This window comes from Ailuropoda melanoleuca, chromosome 17 (genome assembly GCF_002007445.2).
Source record: "Ailuropoda melanoleuca isolate Jingjing chromosome 17, ASM200744v2, whole genome shotgun sequence".
Taxonomy (NCBI): Eukaryota; Metazoa; Chordata; class Mammalia; order Carnivora; family Ursidae; genus Ailuropoda; species Ailuropoda melanoleuca.
This window is the reverse complement of record NC_048234.1, coordinates 31,563,457-31,577,448: the sequence shown is the minus strand read 5'-3', so window position 1 is coordinate 31,577,448 and position 13,992 is coordinate 31,563,457. Positions and strand designations below refer to the sequence as shown.

The 13,992-nt window shown below is 42.8% G+C and overlaps 1 protein-coding gene across 1 annotated transcript in view; it reads left to right on the top strand.

The window, feature by feature from the left end:
* LOC100463849 (guanine nucleotide-binding protein subunit alpha-14) overlaps positions 1 to 13,992 on the top strand; it is a 187,515-nt gene that overhangs the window by 95,108 nt on the left and 78,415 nt on the right. Inside the window, exon 2 of the mRNA XM_002925446.4 lies at positions 11,154 to 11,338. Within this exon, the coding sequence (XP_002925492.1) occupies positions 11,154 to 11,338 (185 nt within the window). The remainder of the gene's footprint in view (positions 1 to 11,153; positions 11,339 to 13,992) is intronic.

The window sequence follows — 13,992 nt, the reverse complement described above, 5'->3', positions numbered from 1 at the left end:
TCTCTGACTTATTTCACTTAACATTATTTTCTCCAGCTCCATCCATGTTGTTGCAAATGGCAAGATTTCATTCATTTTTATAGCTGAGTAATATTCCACTGTGTGTATATGTATATATACATATATGTGTATACACACACACACATCTTCTTTATCCATTCATCAATCGATGGACACTCGGGTTGCTTCCGTATCTTGGCTATTGCAAGTGCTGTTGCTGTAGTTTTCATTCTTAACCTGATCCTACACGTAACTGCACTTTTGTTTAACAATTTATTTTCATTTAAATTTATCTTTGGGGTGGGAGGGGACGGAAAGAAGAGTGGATCAGGGAGTTGCTATTTAAAAAAAAAAAAAGATTTATTTATTTGCCAGAGAGAGAGACAGCCAGAGAAAGAGGGAGCACAAGCAGGGGGAGTGGGAGAGGAGGAAGCAGGCTCCCAGCGGAGGAGCCTGATGTGGGGCTCGATCCCATAACGCCAGGATCACGCTCTGACTTGACTGAGCCCCCCAGGCACCCCAGGAGTTGCTGCTATTTTAGCAAGATGCTTCAGTGTTTCAAAATGGTTACCTTGTCTCCTTGCCTACTCTTAACTGGGGCTTAAGAATTTTAAATCCATTCTCTTTTAAGAGCTGCTTTATTTTCCTTTAACTTTTGCCTCCACCGTGCTCTTTCTCCTCTCTGTCAACACGAGAAAATCAAACTCTCAGCTGATGGTAACTTGTACGAGAGTAAGTTTGCGCTTGAGACTCACTGTAGTGTTAGCCATCTGAGTGTTCAGTTATTCTTCATAGACAAATATTATATGATTTACTCATAAGTGGCATTTAAGAAACCAAACATATGAACATGGAGTAGGGGAAGAGAGGCAACCAGAAAACAGATTGTTAACTATGGAGAACAAACTGATACTTCCTCCTGGGGAGGTGGGTTAAATGGGAGATGGGGATTCAGGAGTGACTTGTGATGGGTGCTGGGTATTGTATAGAAGTGTTGAATCGGGCACATGAGTGGCTCAGTCAGTTAAGCCTCTGACTCTTGATCTTAGCTCAGGTCTTGATCTCAGTGTTGGGCGTCCAAACCCTGCATTGGGCTCCACGCTGGGCATGGAGCCTACTTAAAAAAAAAAAAAAAAAAAGAAAAGCATTGAATCATCAATTTCTACACATGAAACTAATACTACTCTGTATGTTAATTAACTGGAATTGAAATAAAAATTTGAAAAGGAAAAAAATTTACTCATTCTTTCAAAGGTTGAGAAGCCAAAGTCTTATCCGTGCCCTGGTGTTACGATTTCTTGGTGAACATTTCTGTATGAACTGGGGGGGGAAATGTTACTTTTCAGGAGGAGTGGTGAACAGTAGAAGACTCTTAAACCATTTATGAAAATGCTTACAATTTGTCTTTTTGGAAAGTAAACCAATGATGAGTCAGAATCATACAGCAGAAAGGGATCTCATGACCCTCCTTTCTAAGTGAAATGAGTTGTACTTCTAACGAAATTGCTAATATTTAGCTGTCAGCCATAGAGTTTATTTGAATAGTTTTCCATTATTAGAGAAAAAATAATTGATGTTCAGGGCATTTTCCAAGAGAGAATTTTGTCACTAACAAGCATTTGGTTCTTAAGATTCTGTATATTGTGTTACTTTTCTGGAATCTTACACAGATGAGCTATGCCACAGCATGAACAAAATTGTGTAACTCTTTATGGAAGGGTCAGTTACAATGTTTGGTAAGTAACTAAGCCCTCTGTATCATGTGACTACATACAAGAGATCAATGACGTAGCAATCAATGACAGCTGTTTCCTGACATAAAGCAATTAATACTAAGGCAAACAAATTTGATCACATTTCTAAAGAATACCACATTTAAAACAAATTATAGAAATTTGGTTTTGTAGAGAAATAACTCAATGTAGGTAAAAATTAGCCTTGTGGTCCCATTGCATTGAACTTTAAAATACACTTACGACAACTGCGAGAAGTACGTGGCTTTTGATACTTCAAGTCAGAAAAACAGTTATTCAGAAATTCTTTGTGATTACCATTGTTGGCATGACTTTTTGGCTTTGCGCTGATATAAGAACTCAGAAGTCACATTTGAACTTAAATACCTTCTTGATCAAAATGAGGCCCCAAGAGGACAGACAGTGGCAGGAATTGCCATTGGAATTGCTCGGAATTCTGCTCTTCTTGGTGAGTCGATAAAGATGATTTGGCATGTTAATGTGAAACAGAAAGACTATAAAATATATGGCATCTTTGAATTCCCCCATTGTTTTATTTTCAGGGTTTTTTTTTTCTTTTTTAATCTCAAACTGTTTACTGAACCTCCTCACTTAATTTCTTGCAGCTTCCCCTTTTCTTTCAAAAGCCCTGTATTCACCTCTTCTGTTGAGAGAGCAGCCATGAACCCTGTCTTCAGTTGTGTCCAGTCCTCTGTTTGTAAGATGTTGCTGCTTCTCCTTTTATGGGGAAAACCAAAACCAAAACCAAAACCTCCAGTGTTGGCAAGCACCGAAGCTGGAGAAGGTGACATGGTTGTGATGGTGACGTGGGGGCTGGGCAGCAGCAGACAGGGCTGACTTGAATAAGTGAATCTTTATGACGCTCTAAAAATGTTTTCCCTCTAGAAATGGAAAAACAGAGCTTCCGTGGGGATATTTTATTTATGCAGAAATTAAATTGGAACTTGGTGTAAAAACCCACCAATTAAATCAAATATGATATAAAAACTTGAACATTCCATTCCTGGGTAGATTATAGTAGTGGATGTTGGCCTTGAAAGAGCCCTGGAAAAGTGCTTCCCAAAGTGTTTGTGGACTGGGTGTATTAAAATCCCTGGAGTTGTGCTTAAAAATGCATATTCCCAGGTTCCTGTAAGAAGTCGGAGATCAGGGTGTCAGCACGGTCTGGTTCTGGTGAGCTCTCAGTTCAAGGTTTCAGACTTCTCCTTATGTCCTCACACAGTGGAAGGGGTGAGGGAGCTCTCTGGGGTCTCTCTTATTGAGCCGTGAGTCCCATTCACCAGGGCTCTATCCTCATGACCTCATCACCTCCCAAACGCCCTTTTAATACCATCATCGTGGGCATTAGGTTTTCAACAGATGAATTTTGGTGGAACACAAACATTCATTCCAATGTCACAGTGAGAAATCATTTGGAATTTTCCCCAAAGTTCGCCAGATTCTGTCGTCCCTCCGTGTCTTGAGAACGACAAGCACCAGGGTCATAGCACTCACAGGTGCAGAAACTCCTACTATGGGGGGTGCCTGCTGCCCAAGGTCAGATGTGAGCTATACGGGCCAGAATGCCCCAAGTCCAGACACTCTCCCTGGGCAGCCCTCCTTGCTGCTGGGAACTGCTCCTGCTTAAAGATGTTATGAAAAGAATGTTTTAACTCATTTATCCCACTACAAGAAACCCCTGCGATGGAACCAGAGCCTCCCTGCCTGGCTGGCACTGGGTCCCACATGTCCTCATCGGGAAGGGCAGGCTGCAGGGCCCCTGCTCCTGTGCGGGCTGCTTTGTCTCTCAGTAGACTCATCCAAGTCCTGAATCTTCTCTTGGCCAGACCAACTTCTTTCCTATTGCTTTTCGAAATCATGATCATTCTGGTTGTCTTAGTCAACAGATACCCGTTCCCAAATCCGGGTTCCTTAGGTCCCTCCTGCATGCTGTGTTTTAGGCTCCAGAGATAGAGAAATAAGGCCCTATAGAGCCAGCCTCCCAGACTCATCCGTAAGTCCACACCCTCGTCGGCCTCTAGGTCTCAGCTCATTTATGCCAACATCCAGAATTGGGTCCCCATTTATGTTTTGACTTCCATTTTGTTCTGTTTTTGTCTTCTGTAAAGCTGAGCTAAAAAACAATCGCTTCTCACAGATGGTTTCAGAAAACATCCCAGAATATTGGAGACGGCTCTCCCCATCTGAGCAGCTTTATCAGCTCCTTGCTTTGGCTCTTGGGGAGGCTGTCTTTACAAAAGATTGTAGGTGAACTTTAGAACAATTGGCTTACTGTTCACATGTCCTTGGTCTTCACTTGCAAAGGATTTATTTTACTTTGGCCTCTGTTCCCTCTTGGCTTCTCAAAAGTAACTTTTTTTTCCCCATGAGCTTTTCTGTGTATTTAAAATTAAGCTGAAAGTTGAATCTCACATTGCTTTCTCAAATCTCAGAAAGAGTTTAGAATTTTAGTACTAAGACATTTTGTTGGCCCCTGTTCAGTAACATGAGTTTTAACCCTCCGTTGTTTTGTTTTGTTTTGTTTTTTTGTATTTGGATGAGGTTCATGGGTAGAATTCCAGAATTCTCTAGAGGAAGAAGAGGGGGGAGTTTCCTTTAAAAGGGCAAATTTCACGTAAAGAGGGTCGTAATTTGTATGTATTATTTACCAAATGTGATACCTGGATCACTGATGGACAGCGTGTTTTTAGTAGGAATAGTGCTGAAGTCTTACTTTGTTATAATACCTTTAATTAGATGAATTGTGGCAAATGGTACTTGTTTTTCACTAACATTCATGTTTCCTTTCATAACAAACTTATCTGAGTAAAAATTTTTTCTAAATAATGAAAAATCATACAGGTGGTATAGGAGTATGGTACAAAAAAAATCACAAGGTGGGTGTACAGATGATGGAGTTTTGAGAGACAATGATTAAGTAAATACCAGCGGCAGGAGTCTGGTAGGATAGCCTGCCGGCTCCGCAAGGTGAGATGTGCGTATGACTCGCCCACAGAAAGCAAAAAGCCCGTAGGGGTGAGTTTTAACTTGAAATAGAGCACAAATTATATGAACTAAAACGCATACGATACGCCAAGCATGCTTAAGTACCAAGCCTTGTGTGCTCAGGTTTACCGCTTCCTGAGTGGCTATTCTGGGAAAGGAAATAACTCCTATTTAAGGGGCTGGGGAGAGGCAGAGAGGCCAGGCAGAACTTTACAGGGAGAGACTCGGGGGAGTATGTGAGCCTTACTTGGGATGCAGTTTGAGCCAGGGAGTGAGGGGGCAGAGAACAGGTCCTGGAGCCTCTGGGGGGATCTCTGTTACTGGCCACAGTGCCTCACCAAGACGTTGCTGGCTGATTTCATTACAGGCGACAGTTGTAGTAAGATGATGGCGAGCAAGGACCTCAAACTTAATGACAGCTTAAAAGTACTTCTAACCATTGTTGGGTTTTTTCCCTCCAAATACGAAAACCTCGAAGTAAAAAATAAATGGGGGAAAAGAGCCGTTTCCTTTATTGATATTTGGAACATAATCTAGAAATGGAATTAATTTTATTCCTTTGTCCATCTGGTGTTTTAACAGCGTTGCGTCCAGGAGTGGAAGTCCTTGCAGTCTGTGGTCACCTCCCGGTTCCCCCACCTCTGCTTTGTCACCTCCGATTGGTACCTCCCTTGGTACCCTGACACCAAAGTTCACCTTCCAACAAAGGCTTTCCCCCTCCCTGTGAACTAAAAAGCTGTTCCCAGGGTGAGGGCTAAGGTTGTCTTCACTTTCTGCTATAGCGTGGTGAGTCTGTGGGGGAACCCGACAGAAAGACCTCACGAAGAGACAAGGGACAAAGCAGAGTGGCCCATGCTGTTGAGCCAAACCACGCATTCTAAAATGTGATGAGGTGGGAGGTAAAAGCTAGGTCACCGAATGCTCCAGTCACCAATAATTTTCATTCTAAAAATCATATCCTTTGGATCTTTTACTTGCACTGAATGAATAGTTGTACTCAGTGTATGAATGTTGAGTTTCTGCTGAGAAAAAATGAGGAAACTCAGCTCAGATCCTTCGCTTGAGTTTGTTGGTTCCTCTGGTTGGTCCCAGTCACAGCTGTCATGGCAGAAATACCCCCACCTTTCCCCTCTCTTGCCCCCATCTGCTGCTGCTGGAAACATCTCACTTAGAGCAGAGCTCTGAAGGATTCAAGATAAAGTCCCGAGTGTTGCAGTGTCAGTACCAGACGAAGACTGTGCTTAAAACGATAAGAGGGTGGGACTTGACCATTAGTAAAACTAGCACATGGTGTTATCATGGGAAAGGCACATACCAACACAGACCTGAATTTAGACCAAGACCCAACACTTCCAAGCTGAGCGACCTTGGGCAAAGATTAAATAAACTATGTAATCTCTCGAATTTTCAGTTTCCCATTTGGACAAAGAAGGTTCTAACTCGGTTGTGTTGCGGCTTACATGAGAGGCAGGGGACCTCCCACCCTGAGACTCCGTTCTCTGGACCTCAGCCCCCAGTGGAGCATGTCTTTCAGTCATTCTTTTACCTTTAACCTGGCCTTTTTTGCTCCATGTTTGGTTTCTTATTCTTCAAATAACCACAATCTAGAACTGACGAATATTTAAAAATACTAGTATTTATCAAATCTGTTTGTATCTTTTTTGTATTAATATTGAAAATCATTTTTAACGTTTTCTTTTTGAAATACTCCCTGTCCAAAAGGAAAAATCAGTGACTTTTAAAAACTGTTTCTATGTTTGAGGCTGGTGGTGGGGTTGGCTTTAATCTCTTATAGATGAATAACCTTTATAACTAAAAAAGTTTTCTACCGTGGTAGAACTTTGGGCTAAGTCTTGAGTGATTTTTCTGGTCTCAGAGCCAAAATCACAGCTTGCCTCGAGGTAGTTACATAATCTCCTTTCAGGTCAGCTTCATGGTGTATAAAATGCAGAAGGATTAGTATTTACTTGGGGTAAGGTAGCAATGGACTATGGATCAACCCTGTTGGAGTGGAACAGAAGAGTACATGGCAGTGTCATAGACAAAAGGAGATTCAGAGACTCCAGTATCCTGTAAGAGCAGAGATCTAATGTAATCTGGGACTTGGGACCAAGTTCAGATAGTATACAGTTCCTACAGGTCCTTACTTTATTGTGCGGGATTTGGGAAGCAAAGAGTCACCATGAAATGGTGGCTTCAGGGGCACCTGAGGTCATTGCAATCCTCTGGACAATTCATATCTTATTTTTATGTGATTGACCATGATATAAGACCTATAAAAGAAAACTGTGGCTTCTCACATTTGTTTGTTCATACCTGCCTTTCACCATTCTTTGACAGCCAGCTGCCATAGCTGCCATATTCATGGTACCCAAATGTGCGACTCTCAGACTAGTGAGAGATCTGCAAACAAGCAATTACGAGATGGGACTGGGGTGTCCCAGGTGCTTAGAGAGCTCCAAGCGGGCTGGCCTGACTGTTGAGGGGATGGAGGGGGAAAAATATTCCTTCAGGGAGGTGATATCTTTGGTGAACCTGAAGGCTGAGGCATCAGCAGCCTGGCTTCTAGCCCCAGCTCTGCATTGGCACAACCTCGCCTTGTTTGCTGACTCACAGCCAGTTCCCTCGTGTCTGACATGGGAAGGCAGCACCCACCTTTTCTGCCTCCGGAGGTGAAGTGAGGTAACAGTGAGACTGCCTGTGAGAACATTCACCTGTCTGAAGGTTCTTCCTGGAGCCTGGCATCGTGTGTTTGCAAGATGGTGGCTCTGCTAGGGCTTGGGTTCAGTGTGTGGCTGTGAACTTCACATTTGTCTTTGTTAGACCAGCGTAGCTGAGTCTACGGGTCATGACCCTGACTTCTTTCCCTGATAAGAGTCTGAGTCTGATTGAATAAAGCCCTGTCTTTCTCTTGCTAATGGTATGGTTTGGCAGAGACTACTTAACTAATCTGAGCCCCAGGTTTCTCTTGCTTTTCTTTTTCATTTCAGAGGCAGAGTTTAGTGATTCATCAGTTGCATATCACCCAGTGCTCTTTATATCAAGTGCCCTCCTTAATGCCCATCACCCAGTTACCCCATCCCCCCACCTTCCTCCCTTCCAGCAACCTTCAGTTTGTTTCCTAGAGTTCAGCATCTCTTACAGTTCGCCTCCCTCTCAATGTTCATCTTATTTTTTCTTCCCTTCTCCTGTGTTCATCTGTTTTATTCCTTAAATTCCACATGCGAGTGAAATCATGTGGTATTTGTTTTTCTCTGACTTATTTCGCTTAGCATAATACCCTCTAGCTCCATCCACGTTATTGCAAATGGCAAGATTTCATTCTTTTTGATGGCTGAGTAATATTCCATTGTACGTGTGTGCGCGTGCGTGTATATGTACCACATCTTCTTTATCCATTCATCTGTTGATGGACATCTAGGGAGCCCCAGGTTTTTTATCTGCAAAACAAAGGTAACAGTACAAACCGTGTAGGGTGGTTACGAGAGAGAGACAGACAGACAGACACAGAGAGGAGATAGTTTATATGGAGTACCTGCCACACAGTGACTACTCGAATAGTTGCCAATTTGGGGAAGGAGGAGTAACCCAGAAAGGATCACAGAGAATCAGGGTAAGGCTCCTGCTTGGCCGCTTCTTGTGGTGGTTCCTCCTGTGGTTGAAGTCGTGCTACTCACATAGCTCATGGGGTGGTTGGGAGAGCGTAACCCACCCTGTGGCCCATACCTGCAGTATCCAGGTAGTTGAGACTGGCTGTATTCTTAATTACTATCATGTACTCAAAAAATACTGCTATACTCATCAGGTCTTTAAGAGGAAGGAAATCCTGTCACATGCAACATCTTGAACGAACCTTGAGGACATTATGCTAAGTGAAATAAGCCAGACACAAAAAGACAAATACTGATGTGATTCTGCTTTTATGAGGTATCTAGAGTGGTCACATTCATAGAGACTGAAAGGGGAATGGTGGTCCCCAGGAGGTGGAGTCAGGGGAGCTGTTTAATGCGTGTGCAGGAGCAAGAGTTCTGGAGATTATACAACAATGTGAATGCGCTTAACACTCAAGATCTGAACACTTAAAAATGATGAAGATGGTAAATTGTATGTCTATTTTACCACAATTTGAAGTAATTTAAAAGCTTATTAAGCATGTTCCAAGTGTCAGACATTATCCTGGTGCAAGAGGAGACAATGTGAGTAAAAACAAACATGGCCCCCGTCTCCCATTATGGAGCATAGGGGCTGGTAGGGGAGACACATGTCAAATGGAGAATGACTTTAATGGGCGAAAGTCTAACCAGAACACGTGCTACAATTGGTACCATGAGAACATCCTGTCGGGGAACCTGACTTCATTAGGGAGGCCAGGCCAAGAGCCAAGGCAGGCGGGACAGAGGAAGACCATTCCAGGAACGTGCAGAGCATGAGCAGAAGCAGTGAGAAGGGAAGAGCTGCAAGAAGGCCAGCGCACCAGAAAGCAGAGGGTGGAAGGAAGCCTGTGTGAGAGGAGGCTGGTGAAGACCAAGGAGGCAGACCGCACAGCCATGGTGGCCATAGGGAGGAGGTTTGTCTTTCTTCCTGAGCAGACTGGGAAGGTAGCTGCTGAGGGTTTTGAGTGAGGTTGGGAAGCTAGAAAAGCAGGTTTGTGTTTTGAAAAGGTCAATCTAAAGGAACACTTTTTCTTGCAAGGAAGAATCTTATCAAACACTAACAGGTGCATCTCAACTATCCATGTGGAAAAATTGAGCGAGTCTCCTATGTGTTTCTCAGGGCCCTTGTGATAGGCCCTACCCTGATATTCGCGGGGCTCAGGCAAGAGTCCACGTAGAGACCAACGTCCTGTAAATCCAAATAGTTACAGATTATAATAAAGCTAAAAAACTATTATCAATCTGTTCTATCCTCTTACCATGATGAATTTGCCTTTATAACTAAAATGTCAAAAAAGATGTGTACAACTATGGTTTTTATGTGACTCAGGGTCAGCAAATTATCCAAGATGATTGAATTTATAATTGCACTTTCTGGGTGTTCTGTAGGGCCAATAAGATATGGGTGACTAGTAAAGATTTTATAATTAATCATTTCCTAGTCCACAATTTTTTCTGCCCTTATAGAAAAATCAGTAAGTATATTTTAGTTAAGCTTTTCATGTAATTTGTGTTCGTTCTTCTTACAGAAATACTGAGACAACTTTTTTGCAATAGCTTTGTTAAAATATAATTTGACTACTGTACATCTCATTCAAAGTTAGAATTTATCTTGAATCATTTTAGTTCTGAGATAGGTTCTCAATAATTTCAATCTGAAGAAACTTTACCCTGCTGGGGGCATGTCAACCTGAATTGTTATAAAATCCTTAAAGCAATACTGAGATTTGAAACTGGACCGCAAGTATAACATGACTTGTGGCTGTGAGTTTGGAAGAGGAGGAGCAAAAATACAAACATGGTAAAAGGGCCTCATACAATAAATTATCTTTTTTTATTGAGATATAATTGACATGTAACACTGTATTTGTTTGAGGTACAATAAATTCACAAAAAATATTAGAAAATATTTTAACTGCATCATATAAATCTCTTTCACTTACAAAATAACTGCCATTGTCTTTTCAAGCAATATCTCAGTCTGATATTAACGTGAAGCCTTGGCATCATATTTCACACGTTATGTCTGGACATCCCTACCGATTTCAGAGCAGTAGGGATGGTTTGATACTGTAAACTGTTCTTCAGCTGCCAAGTGCAGGGGTTGTGAGTTTGGAGAAACTCCAGAACCACAAATTGGAATGGGCGGAGGAGCAAGAATACAGACAGTTGGCACAACTGGGGATGGTGATTGATTGTGCAAGGATCCCTTGTATTCATGTATCCGAAAGTCAGGAATTGACAGGTGAATCAGACTTCCATCCTACTGCTCAAATGGTCTCTGAGCTCTGAGGCAGCCTCCATTACCGCCACTGCTGTATTGGCAGTGATGAAACCCTCAAATGTTCGGGGCTTTCAGACATAGTTGCTAATTTTCAGAAGGAACTTAAGACAAGGAATGTGGGGGAGCAGTTCGCTGCGGCCAAGATGGTGTTAGTTACAAGAGCTGATGGTTAGAATTACTCCAAGGGACAGAGACACTCATGTATCCCTAATAAATTGTGTGTGTGTGTGTGTGTGTGTTTGAGCGAGAAGGGGAGAGTGGGAGGTACATCAGTCCTTCTAAAGCACAGGTACAAGATTGGGACCCCTCTGCCTGGGGACTAGGATACCACTCCTGGCAGGCCCTTTCCAAGTTCAAGTTCACCCGATCAACCTGTTCTTCATAAAACAGACCAACACGGCCAGGAGGGCCTTTGTTTCCCATTGTGCTCCTTTCGAAGACCACTGACTGCATTTTCCCCTTGTGTTGTCTTACCAGGAACTGGTGAAAGTGGCAAAAGCACCTTTATCAAGCAAATGAGAATCATCCATGGGTCTGGTTACAGCGATGAAGATAGAAAAGGGTTCACGAAGCTGGTTTACCAAAACATATTCACCGCCATGCAAGCCATGATCAGAGCCATGGACACTCTGAGGATACAGTATGTGTGCGAGCAGAATAAGGTAAAGTGCCACAGGGGCATTGGCCCTGCTTGTAGGTGCATGCTTTCCTTCTCTAGGTAGCATATGTCTTTGGACAGAAGATTGACGGAGAGCTTTGGTCAGAGGCCAGAGGAGCTCTGGAGTTCAACCTGTGATGAACTTCAGCTCTGTGGTCCGTCTTCTGCAGGAGTTCCATCCTGAGGGTATTGTGGTGGTCCCCAGTGCACTGGGATTCAGAAATGCAGGCATTTAGATTGCTTTTTTTTCAGGTGCTGAGAAAAGGAAGACATGTACACTTACTTGTACAGCTACGATACCCCATTAATTTCGCCATTGGTGCAGTGCAGATCGTGGGCTTTTCCAGAATGCCCAGTCTTAGGAAATAGTGTCATGAATGCCCTGCAGAGCACTCAGAGCAATTGGTGGATTTTCTTTCTTTGTTTTTGGAGCTGAGTGATGGTTTAGGCACATGACGCTATGTCCCAACTAGCGTTGGGCTCCCATAAAGTACTAGAGCCAAGCTGGCATTTGCTTTGCTATCACCACTGGTTAGTTTACAATACAATTCTCTTTCACTGGTGCCTGAGGGGTTCAGTTGGTGAAGTGTCTGCCTTTGGCTCAGGTCATGATCCTGGGGTCCTTGGATCGAGCCCTGCGTGTGGGGCTCCCTGCTCAGCCGGGAGTCTGCTTCTCCCTCTCCTTCTGCCCCTCCTCCCACCTCACGCGCATGCTCTTCCCCTCTCTCTCTCAATCTCTAAAAATATAAAATACAATCGCGTTTCAAAACAGGAAAATAATGAAACAAGAATGTGGGAGGAGGAGGCAAATGCAATTTTATATGGTATGTTGGAAGGCAAATCCATTGGGAAATATCGTCTGAATTCATTAAGAATCTAGATCAGAAATAGTTTATTTAAAATAATTGATACCAAGATACAACACGACATCATGATAAAGAGGAAAATTCTGTCTCCGATGAATCTCTTGTGGGTCTACTAAAAAGAATTTAGCTGCTAAAATGCCAGCGTTGCCTGGGCTTTAGTGTGGACCCCGAGGACAACTTTCTCATGAACTCGTAGCAACTGTATTCATGTATATTTTATGTATGATCTATGAAGAGTTTTGAAGCAGTGAATCTACATTTTTTATTATTCAGTGACTGAATTACATAGGAACATTGCAGGCACCCAGCTTTTTATTTACCTTTATATTGTGTATGCAGCCTCATGTCTTTACCACCATTTCCTTACACTTTTGAAGAAATGAAGGAATATATCTTGCTTCAACCTTCAAAAATGTTATGCTGAAAAATGCGTGTATGTGAGGTTGGGTGGGAGAATTAGCCTTTAGTATATCTGAAGCCAAATGTAAGAGGTGCATACGGAGCCATTGGGAGATTCTAGAAGTGACCGGGATGGTTCCGTGATACATTGGTTTTGACATGTATTGTATCTGATTGAAATTGTACAATTCTGGGGCACCTGGGTGGCTCAGTTCGTTGAGCGGCCCACTCTTGGTTTCCGCTGAGGTCATGATCTCAGGGTCTTGAGATGGATCTCTGTGTTGGGCTCAGTGGGGAATCTGCTTGAGATTCTCTTTGTCCTTTTTCCTCTCCCTCTGCCCCTCCCCCTGCTTGTGTATGTGCGTGCGCGTGCTCTCTCTCTCTCTCTCAGATCTTTAAAAAAGTATATAATTCTTTTTTAATTTGAACTGCATAGGTCCATTTACATGCAGATTTTTCCATAAATATAGTAATGTAAATGTATTTACATTCTTTCATGGTTCTAGAGGCTAGAAGCCTGAAGTCAAGGTTCATTGGTTCTACCTGGAGGCTCTGAGGAAGCCTGTTTCATGCTTCTCTCCTAGCTCCTGGTTGTGCTAGATATCCTTGGAACCCTTTGGCTTGAAACATGTCACTCCAGTCCCTTCTTGTCCTTACATAGAGTTCTCTCCAGTGTGACTCTGTTCTCATGGCATTCCCCTCTTTGTGTCCAAATTTCCCTCTTCTTATAAGGACACCAGTCATTGGATTAGAGCCTACCCTCATCCCAAGGATGACCTCATCAGAACTTGATTATACCTACAAAGACCCTATTTCCAAATAAAGTTACTTTCTGAGGTATGGGGCTGGCATGAGTTTAAGGGGGACATTATTCAACCCAGTACAGTCTTCCCTCTGCCCCCTCCCATTCATGTTAATTCCAGAGGCAAAAAATATTTGTCCCTTTCCAGCATGAACTCTAAGTCTCAAATCTAATTGAAATCTCAACTCAAAAGGTTCCATATCTCATCATTTAAATCAGGTAAGATTCTAGATACGGTCTATGCTGGGGTCAAATTCCTCTCCTGTCTCTTCCTCATTTGCTGTATCTGGCTCCCTTCTCAATGCCATCTTTCTTTCTGTTCAAAGTACCTATATTCTTCATCTCCTTCCTCTTATCCCTCAAAAAAGTGCTTGGGGTGAACCACAGGCTTACGGAGAGGCACAAGATTGAGTAGAAAAAACACTGGATTGGGTCCCAAAAATCTGGGCTCTCTTCATGGCTCCCCTGTGGGTCTTGGGCAGGAGTCAGCAATCTTTGTCTGTAAAGGGCCAGAGAGTAAATATTTCTGGCTTTCAGGGCCATATAGTCTCTTTTCTGCTCTGCTGTCATTATGCGAAATCACCCATAGTA